This window comes from Arachis stenosperma, chromosome 8, assembly GCF_014773155.1.
Source record: "Arachis stenosperma cultivar V10309 chromosome 8, arast.V10309.gnm1.PFL2, whole genome shotgun sequence".
Classification (NCBI taxonomy): domain Eukaryota; kingdom Viridiplantae; phylum Streptophyta; class Magnoliopsida; order Fabales; family Fabaceae; genus Arachis; species Arachis stenosperma.
This window is the reverse complement of record NC_080384.1, coordinates 52,924,198-52,939,332: the sequence shown is the minus strand read 5'-3', so window position 1 is coordinate 52,939,332 and position 15,135 is coordinate 52,924,198. Positions and strand designations below refer to the sequence as shown.

The window sequence follows — 15,135 nt, the reverse complement described above, 5'->3', positions numbered from 1 at the left end:
TTTTCTCCAATTAATCTCAACGAAACAGTGTAAATTTTTATTGAGTTTGAATTTTGATTTCCAAAGATTAGTTTATTTCTTGCTTTCTAAATATTCCAATAAAGACAAGCTAAAAGTTATATCTTTCTTCCACCTCCATGTCTACCTTGCAACGCTGACAGTGACCCTTCCTACCATTAACAGAAGCTTGTAAACTTGTGGTTGATAATTGGTCGAAAGGACTATGCTCCCAGAAGATCCTCGATCTAGGGCATTGGCAAGGCAATGATTAATAATTTCTTCTTCCATTTAACATCTTGGACATATGGGACTTGCGGAAGGAAATCGCTGGTGAAGAAGAGATAATACCAGTATTCGTTCGTGAAGACATTTCCAAATGAAAATTTGGACTTTGTGAGAAAGTCTTCGGTTTTGGAAATCTTTTCAAATTGAGGTATTTAGATTCTTTTCAAGATCTATTTCTGGTTTTGAATGAAAAAATCTACAATCTGGATTTGTTGAGGGACCATTGTAGAACATCTTTCCCTTCTCCTAGCTTAATTGATTGAATTCTGCTTTTAACTTCAGGTGGAAACAACTTAATTTAATATGTCTTATTTTCATTTTCTATTTTCTGTCATTAAGTCCCTAACCCATATGTGCTGACCAGGGTTAGAATCAAGAACAATGCTAATTGGATATGGAGGAGGTAGCCACGGGTTAGCAATTATTCGAATTGTAGAGCTAGAACCTACTTTCCAATTAAGGTCTTTCTCAATAACTTTTGTGTCCTCCAACATACTCTGCCATTTTCACGAAGGTGAATTTTCTGATTCAGTATTCATTGAATTATCATATCTATAGTACTTCTTTCTGTATATCTGAGTTGGAGTAGATTGAGATTTTGTTGTGATTTGCCAAAACTGCTTGCCTAGTAAAGTTAAGTTTTGGGCTCTAAGATCTTGAAAACCAAGACTTCCCTCCTTCTTTGGCCGTGTCATTTGGTTTTAACTGATCCAAACCATACGCCTTTCGTTACCTTTTTTATCCCACAAAAAATTTGTCAAAATATCATGAATTTTAGACAATAAAGTGTCCAGTAATTTAAAATAAGACAGTGTATAAATTGGCATTACCTCACCAACTGTTTTTAATAAAACCTGCTTACTTCCTGTTGATAATAAATTTCGCTGCCATTCATAAATCTCCTTCCTTACCTTCTCCTTAATTTTACTAAAAGTTTTTTTTTTAGACTTGTGAATATGAAAAAGAAGTCCCAAATATTTGCCCTGAGCTCTAATATGGTGGATATTTAGTTTATTTGTCACATGAACTCAAATGGAGAAGAGTGTTATTATTAAAGAATACGATTGATTTATCTAAATTGATCTGTTGACCAATAAACTCTTCATATGAGTTTAGCAAGGTAAGAATGTTGTCACAGTTATCCTCTTAAATTTTATAAAAAATAATGGAATCTTCTGTAAATAATAAGTGATTTATAGTAAGACACCGTCAATTAACCTGAATACCTAGAATCTGTCTGTTTTGTTATGCTTTGTATAGTAAAAAAGAAAATTTTTTTGCACATAATAAAAAAAGATAGAAAAAAAAAGGGTCATTCTGTCAAATACTTTTTTCTGACTTAAATAGCCAAAAGATTGTTCTTCCACAAGTTCATTGAATATAGTCAATCTACCTTGTTCTAAAATTAAGTTTGTCCATAATAAACCATAAAAAAAATCTCTATTCAATTATGTTATATATTTTATTTATGTCTAATTTAATAGTCAATTCAGACTCATCAAAACTAAGTCTTTTTAGTTTTTAGATAGTAATTATAAAAATATTGTCAAAAATTAAACGTCCTTTAATAAAAATATTTTGATTAGAGCTCACTAAAGATTGCATGTATCTTTATAGTCTATAGACTAAGATTTTCAAAAAATAATATAAAAACTTAATTGAAAAATAAAATATGAAGATCTAATTTAAAAATTTAATAAAATTATAGAGAGTAACTAAACCAATTTCAAATGAGTATATCAAATCAAAACGACATAATAACATTATCAACTCTATCACATTTCTATTTTATATTCTATATTAGATTAAATTTGTTTAATAATTTCATAAAATGAATAAAATCAACGTGGATGAAGAAGGAAAATGTGTGGACAGCAATCAAATAAAACCTTCTTTGGTAAATGGACTATTGGGCAATTATTGAGTTAGGAAAGGTCTCTGAGACACAGAGTGTGGGGTTTCCTAGCTATGCATTATGCTTTATATATATATATATATATATATATATATATATATATATATATAAAGTTTAAAACCAGTATTTTTGTTAAAATTTGATTAATATTTAATTAGTAAAAAAATAAATAATTTTATATTATTAAATATAATTTTATATTATTAAAAATTTTAATAGTAATTGATTAATAACTATAAATTATAAATTTGGTGTTCCTAACATTATTCCTGATAATATATTCCATTGAGTTTAAATTAAGGATAATATCACAACTATTCAGTAGTTTCTATTGTAACCCTTTTACCTTTGTTTTAAGTTTTTAACTGATTCTTAATTTATGCTTTACAATATTAATGGTTCTTATTAAGAAAAGAATAAAGCAATCTTTTTGAGAAAGTTACTTTGAGAACACCCTCGGTTAGCATTTTTTGTTCACCAAATCTAATCTTTATGTTATTAATCTTTAGGATAATTCGTTTAATGTGATTTTTTTATATGATTTAGTCATATGTAATTTCTTATTAGTAACTTTTTTTAAAGAATGTCATATTTGAATTTTATTTCTTTAATTAATAGTAAAGAATTAAACACAATTAGTCTTGCATAGTTTTGATTTGTGTTGTTTCTCAAATTTGTTGGAATTAAGGTTTTGAAAATTGAATTGGTCAAATAAAATTTAAAGAGTTAAAAGTTTAATTGAAGTTAAATTGGAATTAAATTATATATAATAAAATAATATATATTTTTTACGAAAAATAATTTTTCATATTTTATTATTTTAAATTAGTTAACTGCTAAAAAATTATATTGGTTTAATTAGTTAATTAATTTTTTTATCATTTTTTATTTTTTTATTGGTATATTTTAAATTGATTTTTTATTTGAACAAAATTGATTTAGTAATTAATTTTTAATTAATCTAATTAAGCTGGACATTTCGATCTTATTTTTAGAACTATAGTTTGTAGGTTTTTTTAAATAAATAATTTAATTATTTTAATTACTAAAATAAATTATTTGTAGCATATTTATCAATTTACATCATATTTATTTATCTCGTTTATACTGTAAACGAGATAATTTTGTACGTATCTCATTTACGGCGTAAACAAAATACGTATATTTTTTCAATTTTCATATATCTCGTTTATACTATAAATGAAATAACTTTTTCATGTATCTCGTTTACATTTTAAACAAAAACGAGATACGTGTGAAATTATTTTGTTTACAGTGTAAACAAGATAAATAAATATAGTGTAAATTGATAAATATGTTACAAATTATTTATTTTGATAATTAAAATAATTAAATTATTTCTATAAAAAAATCCTAGTTTGTATATGATGACGAGAGCATGACATGCTAATAAAATGGTAATGTGAGAATGAAAGTTAAAATCGGATAAATTTTACTCAGGTGGCTTCCTTGAATGTTCATGTATGTGTCTAGTGCGCCAGCACTTTAGTTTTTAGAAAAGGATGGCAATAACATTTAAAGAAAAAGGTTATAAAGTTTATAAGTCTCTATCACGTTTAAAAGATCATTCCTCATGCAACATTAGAATGGGATAGGTAAAGTGATAAACTAAAAGTTTAATTATTATTAAATTTATAATTTTTATTATATGTGAATATTATTATTTTAGTTCAAAAAGTAATTAGATATTTACTTTTTTTATTTTACTAATATTCTTACTTTAAAAGAAATTAATCCAAAAATATAATTATTATATATCTTGTAGGTATTGTCCCAAAGTATTGATGAGTATAAAGTATTTCTATGAAGAAATAAATTAAACTATATTGGATTATTAATTCTTTCGATCCATGCAATAATATAATGAACAAATATTTGGTTAATTAAGTGATGATAAATAATCTTCTTCCATTCTCAATGCTTTTTTTTTATATTTAGATCGTAGAGAATAAAAATATATCTAAACTCGCTTTAATTTCTGCCACTTTTATCAACTTCCATTGATAAACTGATTTTATTTAGTATTTACCTCTATTTGAAAAATTATTGCATTATTTATGTTTAAAATTCCAAGTACAACAAGGTAACTCAGTGAAATAATATTAAAGACATCAAAAAAAATTTTTTTTCTAAAATTAAGAGTGAGATTCGAACCCAAGACTCTTAAGTAAGAATGAAAAGATTATATCACTTGAGTTATATCGACATCAAAAAATTATTATTATTATTATTATTATTATTATTATTATTATTATTATTATTATTATTATTAAATTTTTTCATGGAAGAAAAATTATCGTTCAAACAATATTTATAAATTATGGATTACATATTAAATCTGAAACTAAATAAAAAAATATAGATAAATTTTATGCTAAACTATAATCATTACTAAAAATTTTATAAGACAGAAATAAAAATAAATGATCATCTTTTTTATTTCTGATTTTACGCAAAAAAAAAATAATGTAATACAAAAAAAAATATCATTTCTTTTCCTCCCAATAAATCTAATAGCTTTTTGAATATAAAAATATTTCCCTGAAATTATTATTATAGAGTTCATACAAGATAAAATAATGATATATCTGAAGATGGTGCACAAAGGGCTATATATGCAAATAGGCATCTTGAGCTTTTCATAATATATAGAATACAGCCTGTCAAGATATGGTTGCACATATGTTGTTATCAGTTATCAATAATAACTTGCATGCAATGGAAATTGTAAAATAATATCCACACAAAAAAAAAAAGAAAGAGAAAAATTGAGAGTAAAAATATTAGCTGTTTTTTTTTTTTTTTCCACTACTTGAATCTTGAGTAGACAAATAATATTTCTAACTATGGCAATTACCTATAGGTTTAATTAAGAATTGGGTAATACTTATATATTTTTATTATTAGAATAGTAATTCTTCAACAAACTTAGTCGGTTGAAGTTGAATTATGGGTGCACTCGTCTATTAAATTAAGTATTAATAGTTTAGATTTTGTGCTTGTTTCTTGATAAAAAAAAGTTTTTTTTATGAATTTTTTTAGTATGTTTGACAAATTTTTAATAATAAAAATAAAAATATTAAAAAAATTATTTTTTATTGAAAAGTTATAATTTACATCTTTTTTTAAAAGGTATTTTTTAAAAAAAATTTATATAATAAATAAACAAAAAAGTAATTTTATATTATTATACTTAAACATAATTGATAGATAAAAAAAATCTTTTTACATGAAATATCCAAACATAAAATTATTTATACATAAGATCTTTTATTAAAAGATAACTCGAAAAAAGATATTTTTTTGGACATTATGTATATAATAACTTATTAACTAGTTACATATTTTTAAATATAATTCAACTACAAGACATATTATTCTTATACAATTATATCTATCAAGCTGGAAAATATTGGGGAAAAAAGTAATTGTTCATCTTTGTCTCAAATACTAAGTTTTTTATTTTTTAATTTTATTTTTGATAAAAAAATGTGATCATGTTGAAAATTATTATCTCTAGTTAAAATTGGATAGTACTAGCAAGGGAACTAACATTATTGTTCACTATAGACACCAGGTAGGTCCTTATGGGTTTTTTTCGTCCTGTATCCAAGATGAGAATCGATAGCATTTTTTTTCAATTAAAAATAAAATCTTATTGTCATTTGTACAAGGTAGAAAAAATAAAAATATATGTATTTCTTATATAATCAAAGACTAACCAATTAGGGGCAAATATACCTCATATTCTCATAAGCTTGAAGGAAACCATAGATTTCATTTTTAGATAAGATAATATAAATTGAAAAAGTAATTTAATCATACACAATTTTTTTTTAAAACAAAAATTAGTCTTCTTTCGTAATAATCTAAAGAGACACTGAATTTAGGGGGGACACTAAATTTGTTTAGAATTTAATTTTGATGTAGTAATATAGTTTTATATATGTATCTAATTATATAATATTATATCAATAAAAAATAATTATTTTTCACATTAATCATATAAATTATTGTTCGAAAAAACAAATATAATTATAGGATTGTGTACCATTCTTAATATATCAAAATTAAACTCATTTGTTTATATTATGAAGCTTTTATCACTTGCTAAAAACACAAATAAACCACCCAAAAAGAGTTAATTTTTTTTAAAGTCGGTTAATTCTTGAGCATAGATGAGCAAAGTGAAAAAAAAAATAAAAAAAAAATCAACCAATTGATGTAAACACATACCCTAACAATGATTGTGGGCCCCACCGTATATGGTACCTCTATGAATGTTATTACTTATTATATTCATACCATAAATATTATACTATTACAATATGAATAAATGCATGGCCCATCAATTCATCACCCCTAGTTCTTAACAACTTTGGTTAAATGATGAACAACTAGTCTCAAGTCTCAACCTTCTTATGCTTTCACTTTTCACCAATATCCATTTTTCTTCACTTGACCCTTCAAAATAGTTGCATCTTCAAGATGTAATGGGAAAAAAAAAAAACAGGTTTTTATACACAACATTATATTCACACATATAGTTGGTAGTTGGTTCATAATTCTTCAACAGTGTTTCAATAATTTCCTCACGTTTTCTTTTTTGCATTTTCAGAAGAAAACCAGGACCAACCCCATTTGTTATTGATTGAAGAAAGTGCATAATTGCATATAGCAGCATGTGGAAGGAGTAAATGCATTAAATTTCAGGTACCCCACCTTTCATATCTTTGGATTCTGTGCAAAAATACTAATATATATTGCTACTAATGCATCTCCTTCTTCTTTCATTTGTTTTGTTATTGGTTGTATAGTTATTTAATTAATCAGATATCCAGAAACAGAGAGATCAGTTTGCAATTTGCATATATATAGGGGTGTGTGTATCTTCTTTTTCTTCATTATTAGAAGCAGCTTTTTTCAATCTTTGTATTAATGCTTCCACAACTACCACTTCTGCAGAAGATGAGAAATAGTATTTCTCTTAACTCTTTTGAAAGGATAAAATTATAATAAAAATCTGTTTCATGTTTAATATATGTTCTATTTTTTTGCAAAATATTAAATAAAAAATGTTATGTATTATAAAAAATTAATTGCTTAAATTAATTATTATACAATTATGTATAAATATGTGTTATATACTAATGACTGATTTAATTGTTAATTTTTAATATACACATTAATAATTGATATTAAATAGGTATATTTTATATATTTATGTATTAATATGTCTTTTTAAAATTTGTGTCTCATAAAATAAATAAATAAATATTAAACTGCACCTAATTTGCATTTTTATTTTTATCTTTTATTTTTTATAAAATTTAAAAAATATGAAAAATAAAAATAGAATATAAAAATACTAACCAATTATTTAGAATGCGTTTGGTTTATATTATTTTTTATTTTTAATATTTTTTATTTTATGAATTTTGAAAAAAAAATGAAAAAAATAAAAAAATTATTATTTTTACTATTTTCACTTTTTTCTTTACAAAATCTTCAATTGTGTTTTTAATGTTTCTATATAGATATAGTTTTTATGGGGGCTTTTTAAGCTATGATGTAGTCATATACTCACACCCCATTTATTTTTCTTTTTTCTGACATTGGTTTAAAGGTCTCAGGTATCATCTTAATGGCAAATTAAGATTTAAGGACAAGTTCTGATTTTCCATTGGATTCTTTTCTTAATATATGCTAGTTGTTTTGTTCCTCCTTGAAGCCACTTGAAGACAGAATTTTTGTCAATGGGGTCCTTCCAAGACTTGGTTCTTGTGCTGTTATGTTCAGTTTGGTGTGTCTTTCATGCTGTTAATTGCAATGCTCAGTTACAATCTTCTCAAACACTTGTGCTTCTTCAACTGAAAAAGCACTTAGAATATCCAAAGCCATTGGATATTTGGAAAGATCGTTGGACAAATCTTTGTTCTTCAACACAACAAGTGAATGTTTCATGCAATGAGAACTTTGTCACTGAACTCCTGATTATTGGTGACAAGACACAGAGCAAATTTAGAGAAGAACATGAAGGATTTGATGGTTATGCAATTCAAGATCAAACACTTTCACAAGGGTTTTCAATGGATTCTTTTGTTGCTACTTTGGCAAGGTTAACTAACCTTAGAGTTCTGAAGCTTGTTTCTTTGGGAATTTGGGGTCCATTACCTGATAGGATTCATAGGCTTTATGATCTTCAACACTTGGATTTGAGTTCCAATTTTCTCTATGGATCAATCCCTCCAAAGATTTCAACAATGGTGAATCTCCAAACTCTTAATTTGGGTGATAACTTCTTCAATGGTACTATTCCAACCTTGTTCTTCAACTCATCAAGTAATTTATCATATCTTAGTTTGAAGAACAACAAGTTGAAGGGTCACTTTCCAAATTCAATTCTTGGCATCAACACCCTCAATGAGATTGATATTTCAAACAACAATATTTCTGGTGGATTGCAAGATTTCAATGCTTTGAGCAACTTGGAACACTTGGATTTGAGTTGGAACAGCTTGGATTCAACACTTCCTCCAATGCCAAAAGGATTGAAGAATCTTTTCCTAAGCAGGAACTCATTCTCAGGTGAAATTCCAAAGCAATATGGTAAACTAAGTATGCTTCAAATGCTTGATGTTTCATTCAATTCGCTCACAGGAACTGTTCCTGCTGAAATTTTCAACTTGCCAAACATAAGTCTCTTGAACATTTCATCAAACATGTTGAGTGGAACAATAAAGAACAACCTAAGATGTAGCATTCAGCTTCGATTCGTCGACATTTCGAATAACAAGCTAATGGGGGGCTTGCCTGATTGTTTAATCCGAACCGGACCCGAAAATGATGGAGTTGTTAAGAGTGATGGAAATTGTTTGTCTGGGAAGAATTTTCAGCATCAACATGCATTGTCATATTGCAAAGAAGAAGTTCCTCAATTGAAGAAGGAATCACATAAAGTTGGAGCATTATTTGTTGTTGGTGTCATTGTTGGAATTCTTGTTATGGTTATGGTTTTTGTTCTGTGCATTGTTATAGTTTGTAAAAGGTATTATTCAAAAGGGGTATCAGAACAGCACCTATTGCATAAATCAGTTCAAGATAGCTACTCAGCAAGTTTGTCATCTGAAATTGTGACAAATGCAAGTAGGTATTCTTTTCATAGTAAAAACTTATATACAGTTGTCTTTATGTGAAGTTGATATTTGATAAATCTATTTAAATTATTATTTAAAGGTTCTTAACTATAAACTTTACATGAAGACAATTGTACGTGAGTGTTCACTTCTTTTCATTCATCAAAATGATATATATGAATATTGTTGTTACTAATGTTATTCTAAAGATTTTAATTTTATTGTTTGTTACTAAAATTTCAGGGTATGTTTCTGAAGCTGCAAAGTTTGGCAGAGAAGACCTTCCCTTTTGTAGGTCATATTCCTTGGAAGAGTTGAAGGAAGCAACAAATAACTTTGACAACCCTAATTTTATGGGTGAAAATTTATATGGGAAGGTTAGAACACTACTCTTTATAACTTTTGTTTTTTACTTTTATTTTAAGGGATTAACTTTTAACTTTTCCTCTAAGTAACTAGACTATAATAAAAATATTTTAAAAAAAGAGTTTTTGCTAAATAATTTTTTTTTTCCAAATACATTGACATTTGACAATATAAATTTAGTGGAACTCTACTTTTTTTTTTTTGGAAACTAATAGACACTTTTGTATGAAAAAAAAGTTATTTTTTATTTGGTCCGATCCATTGATTTGCAGTCAATTTTCGAAATTTTATCTGATTTTTGATTGATTGATTTTTTTTATTAAATTGAATCATATTTTTTATCTATTAACAAGCTTAGTTAGACCGTTTTATTTAAATTTTCTTTAAAATCATACATAAAATAATTTTATTGAGATAATAGATATGAAAATTATTTGCATTTGTTTGTGTCCGCACTTAATTGAATCGTTAGTGCATAAAAATTAAACTCTTTTATCATAACTCAAAATGCATGCTAATAGAATTGATAAGTTGTTCCTATGATGTTGCAGCTTTACAGAGGAAAACTAGAGAGTGGAATACAAGTTGTGATAAGGTGTTTGCCTTTGTCAAAAAAATACACAATTAGGAACTTCAAACTAAGGTTGGATTTGCTTGCAAAGCTTCGTCACCCTCATTTAGTGTCTCTCTTGGGACATTGCATTGATGGTGTTATTGGAGATCAAAGTGACACAAATGTCTTCCTTGTTTATGAATTTGTCTCAAATGGGAGCTTTCAGACCTATCTCTCAGGTACCAATATAAAGAATATAATTTTAATATGATAACTAATAGCTTGTTTCATAGAGAAGTTTTGTTGTGTACTTATTATGTTTCATAGTAATATATATTTAATCCATGTCATTTTGATTTGCTAGAGTTTTATGTTGGTTGTCAAAGATTCTCTTCTTTCCTTCCGGTTTAGTTAGTACTTTTCACTTATTAATACTGAAATCATTAACTTTGAAGTTGAAAACTTTTATTTTATACTGACAAATGTGCTGGTTTTCACATGAATGCCATTATTTTGACAAATAATATGCAAGGATTTATACAATAAATATTAAAAAATAATATCCTCCCTTTATTTAAATATAAGATTTATTTTGGTGAGTTTTTTAAAAAAGATTTTTTTTAGTTATTTTTTTTAATAAAATAATTTTATATTTAAATATCTCATATAAATTTTATTTATTAATTATATTTGTATATAATAACATAAAAATATTTTTTTATTTATTATGTAAAAAATATTTTTTAAAAAAGATGTAAATTTTATAAATTCTTAAAAAGATAATTTTTTATTTTTTTAATATTTTTATTTTTATTATTAAAAATTTAACAAATATATTAAAAAAATAAAAAAATATATTTTTCTATCCATATAATAACATCCAAACAAATACATAATATAGTGGACTTCTCAATGCAATTCAATCCAGCTTATACTAGCAAGAGAATTTAGCATTATGACTTCTTTTTCTCTGTCGTTATTCAATGCCATGTGCTACTTTTTCTTCTTTCTACTTGGAACTTTAAATTTGCAAAAAAATTAAACAAGCTTTAGTTGGTAAATTTTTTAGACTTTTAGACCATTAGGTTTAATTTTATTTTGAGTCTTACAAAATGATATAATAGTATTTATGTGACTATATATATATTATAAATAGTTATTTAAAATTAAAAATAAAATTTTTCATTCTAATATTTAGTATTAATTCAATTAAAATTTTATATTATTTTTAATTATTTCATCAAAATAGTTATACAAGTGATGAAATTTTATTGATTTTTCATTAAAATGATATCGTCTTTTTAAAGTAAAATCAGTTTTATTTCATCAATTAACTCTAATACAAATTTTAGTTTTAAATCAATTTATTTCTTAAAAATATAAAAAATAATATTCCAAAAATATTTCATTAAAATTACTCTAAGCTTATGCATAGAAACTCACATTGGAATATAATAGTATACTTCATAAATTAGAACCATTGAAAGTTGAAACTAAACCTTTGAAAGTTCCAATTTATGAGTGACAACACTTTTTGGTTATTATTATTATTATTATTATTATTATTATTATTATTATTATTATGTGCAGAAGATAGTGGTGGGAAGGTTTACAATTGGTCAGAGAGATTATCAGTGCTAATTAGTATTGCCAAGGCTATTCACTTCTTACACACTGGAATGATACCTGGCTTCTTTAAGAACAGACTTAAGACCAATAATATATTGATTAATGAGCACTGGATGGCAAAGTTGAGTGACTATGGATTGTCCATTATATCTGAAGAAACTGATGCTTGTGGGGTATGTTTCCTTTTTTGCCCTTTTTAATTCTTCAAATGAAAATATTAGCCATATATTAATTACCCACATGAAGATATCTTCGTATAAAAATAATAACTAATGTATTAATACTCATTCTAATATTGATCTAACAAATTACCAATTGATTTGATAATATCACTCAGACTAATATTTAAATATAATAAATGAGATCACAATTAGATATTATTAGAATGTAAAATTATAACATTTTTTCTATGTCTATGATTTGACTTATTTTATGGTTTATAGGTAAATGGAGAAAGTCCTGATTCAATGTAAGAATTTGTGTAGATCATGTGACTTAGTATTTATTTATTTATTTATATGTGAAACTTTCCTTGAGGTTTATAGTGTCCATGACTCTCCAAACATACATGTGTAATTTTCAGGCAAATGAAAAGGTTAGAGGATGATGTCTATAGCTTTGGATTCATAATACTTGAGGCACTTGTTGGACCTTCATTATCTGCTAAAAGAGAAGCACTTATGCTCCATGAAAGGGTATGCATTAAAGATTTTCAGATTAAATTACATGATGAATTTGTAATGTCTTCTAATCATTGAAAAACACAAGTTTAAAATGAGTTCAGTTTTAATACATTATCAACTTAATATACATTTAACCATATATTGTCTCATCAGTAATTTAGTAATTTACATCCACTTTCTTAAATAAAAATTGTAAAATTATTGAGTTTAGAATTTATGGTTTAAATTTTAAAATATGATATTATTTATCTTTCATCTAATTTGATCAGTATTAACATGACAAATTAAAAACTGATGTTTTCAATGGGTATAATATATTTAAGTCCTATAGTTTTATCGAATTTTTAATTATGTTTAATTATTCTGTTGGTCCCTATAGTTTCGTGAAATTTTCAATTAGGTCCCTATTTTTTTTCTTTTTAATTGGATCCCTGCACTAAATTTTTTTTTCAATTAAGTCCCTCTTAGTAGTAATTAGCTTAATTTTATAGGGACCCAACTAAAAAAAAGAATTGGTATAGGGACCTAAATAAAAGAAAAAAAAAGTGTAGAGACCCAATTAAAAAAAAAATTTGGTGCAAAGACTCAATTAAAAGGAAAAAAAGTATAGGGACCTAATTAAAAATTTTGCGAAACTATAAGGACCAATAGAGTAATTAAACCTTTTAATTAAGTCTCTATACTTTTTTTTTTTAATTTTTAATTAGATCCCTATACCATATCAGATTTTGTAACTAAGTATCTATCGTGATAAAAACATTAAAGCTAACAGAATATTCTATTAAACTATAGGAAATATTCAGTCAAATGTTAGGCATATTTGTTTTGTTTAACAGAATATTCTGTTAATTCTAACATTTTTATCACGACAGAAACTTAATTACAAAATCCGATATAGTATGAGGACTCCATCGAAAAAAAATATAAGAACCTAATTGAAAATTCAATGAAATTATAGGAATTCACAGAATAATTAAACCTATATTCAACTACTATTATGCATCAAAAATTAAATTGATGGGTTAATGTTGCTAACTAATATAATTTTATAGGGATCATTCAATAGTCAAGATTGGTGGAAACAGATTGTGGATCCAATAGTGATGTCAACTTGTTCTAAAGAATCTCTATCCATTGTGATATCTATATCCAACAAATGCATTTCTCCTGAGTCATGGAGCAGACCATCCATTGAAGATGTCCTTTGGAACTTGCAATATGCTTCTCAAGTTCAGGCAACTGCTGATGGGGTTTAGGGATCAAAGGTAGTTTGTTTTCAGAAATTGGGATTGAAATTCGATATTGTATTTGGTAGTTTTGGAATACAAAATTTTAGTGTGAATATAGGAGAATGAAATTTTTTAAGATAAAGACTAAAATTTTAATAATATTTTTTAAAAAAAAAATATCTTTATTTAATTTTTTAAATTTTAAGTCTACACTTTAATTTTTATATTTATCTTCAACTAAATATAATGCTAAAATATAACTTAGTCCAGTATATTTTATACAAAATACAATACAAAAATTTAATTTAATTTTTGTCTCTTAATCTCAATCTCTTAGTATTAATCTCTAACTCTTCATACTATACATAGTTTTAATTATGAATTTTTGTTTCAAATTCAAAATATTTCCGTAATGTTATTTGTATATTAGAAATAGAGGAAGTGACAAAGCAAAGTCTTAATCAAATGTTTTGTCATGTTTTTTTTCTCTGTATTATGTAAGCTAAAAATATCTAATTTTAATATACAAATAACAGTATTTTCATCCAAAGAAATTACTTCTCAATAATAATATCTTTGAAAATTATAAGAGGATGAGAAAGTATCTATTTGCTCAAATTATTCAGCAGCCATGAACATGAACTTTGATTTGTATATAATTATTTAGTTAATCGGTAATATATAAGTGTTTGCTTTTTTAATTATCAGATCGATTTATTTGTTTGGTTAAATTTCGAATCAACTTATTTAACCAGGTTAATTAAACATCAACTATTAGATCGATCTGATTTAAGATAAAAAAATAATTAAAAATTAATAGATTAATAATAAAAAATATATCAAAAAATTGATAAATCAATCAAATGATAGATTTAATTTTTATAATTTTATTATTTAGACAGTAAATAGACCTATTTATAATATTTTCTTTTAAAAAAATTTTAGTCAAATCCAAGTGAAATTTTAAAAATATAGATTAATAAAATCAACCTCACTCACTTAACACCGGAGATATTTACCTAATATTTTTTATTGATAATAATAATAAAATATAACAATAATAATATTTTTTTTATATTTTACATATTTAGTAAAATCAGTGTTTGTTTTTTTTTTTTTCACCATCATATTGATCCAAAAGGCAATTGAATAGGCAATAGCAATAGCCACGTGAAAGATAGACTTAGTTTGAGGAACATACTAAAACAAATAGCTGATGAGTTACAGTTTAAATGACATAATCTCTCTCTACTCATTTAGAAGTTGCGAGTTTGAGTCTCACTCTTAAAAAAAAATTATTATTAAAAATTTTAAAGTA

General features: G+C 25.1%; 1 protein-coding gene across 7 annotated transcripts; it reads left to right on the top strand.

Moving 5' to 3' along the window:
• Positions 1–69: 69 nt before the first annotated feature.
• On the top strand, positions 70–13,954 carry LOC130943500 (probable inactive leucine-rich repeat receptor-like protein kinase At3g03770). Of its 7 annotated transcripts, XM_057871405.1 has the most exons (11): positions 75–433; positions 650–799; positions 6,840–6,934; positions 7,848–8,809; positions 8,882–9,367; positions 9,601–9,734; positions 10,275–10,515; positions 11,867–12,078; positions 12,349–12,374; positions 12,489–12,600; positions 13,641–13,954. In XM_057871405.1, exons 4-11 carry the CDS (start codon positions 7,978–7,980, stop codon positions 13,842–13,844), a joined length of 2,247 nt encoding a protein of 748 aa, XP_057727388.1. In that variant the 5' UTR covers positions 75–433; positions 650–799; positions 6,840–6,934; positions 7,848–7,977; the 3' UTR covers positions 13,845–13,954. The 7 variants fall into 7 exon arrangements, 6 of the variants coding, with proteins under 6 accessions (XP_057727387.1, XP_057727388.1, XP_057727386.1 ...); XM_057871404.1 differs by having other exon boundaries at positions 72–433; positions 7,848–9,367; positions 11,870–12,078; XM_057871403.1 differs by having other exon boundaries at positions 7,953–9,367.
• The last annotated feature ends 1,181 nt before the right edge of the window (positions 13,955–15,135 follow it).

Coding starts and splice junctions, on each gene's coding strand:
- LOC130943500 (XM_057871403.1), top strand. CDS start 7,978: ATGGGGTCCTTCCAAGACTTGGTTCTTGTGCTGTTATGTTCAGTTTGG. Junction 10,516..11,866: donor CTTTCAGACCTATCTCTCAG/GTACCAATATAA, acceptor TATTATGTGCAG/AAGATAGTGGTGGGAAGGTT. Junction 12,601..13,640: donor CACTTATGCTCCATGAAAGG/GTATGCATTAAA, acceptor ATAATTTTATAG/GGATCATTCAATAGTCAAGA.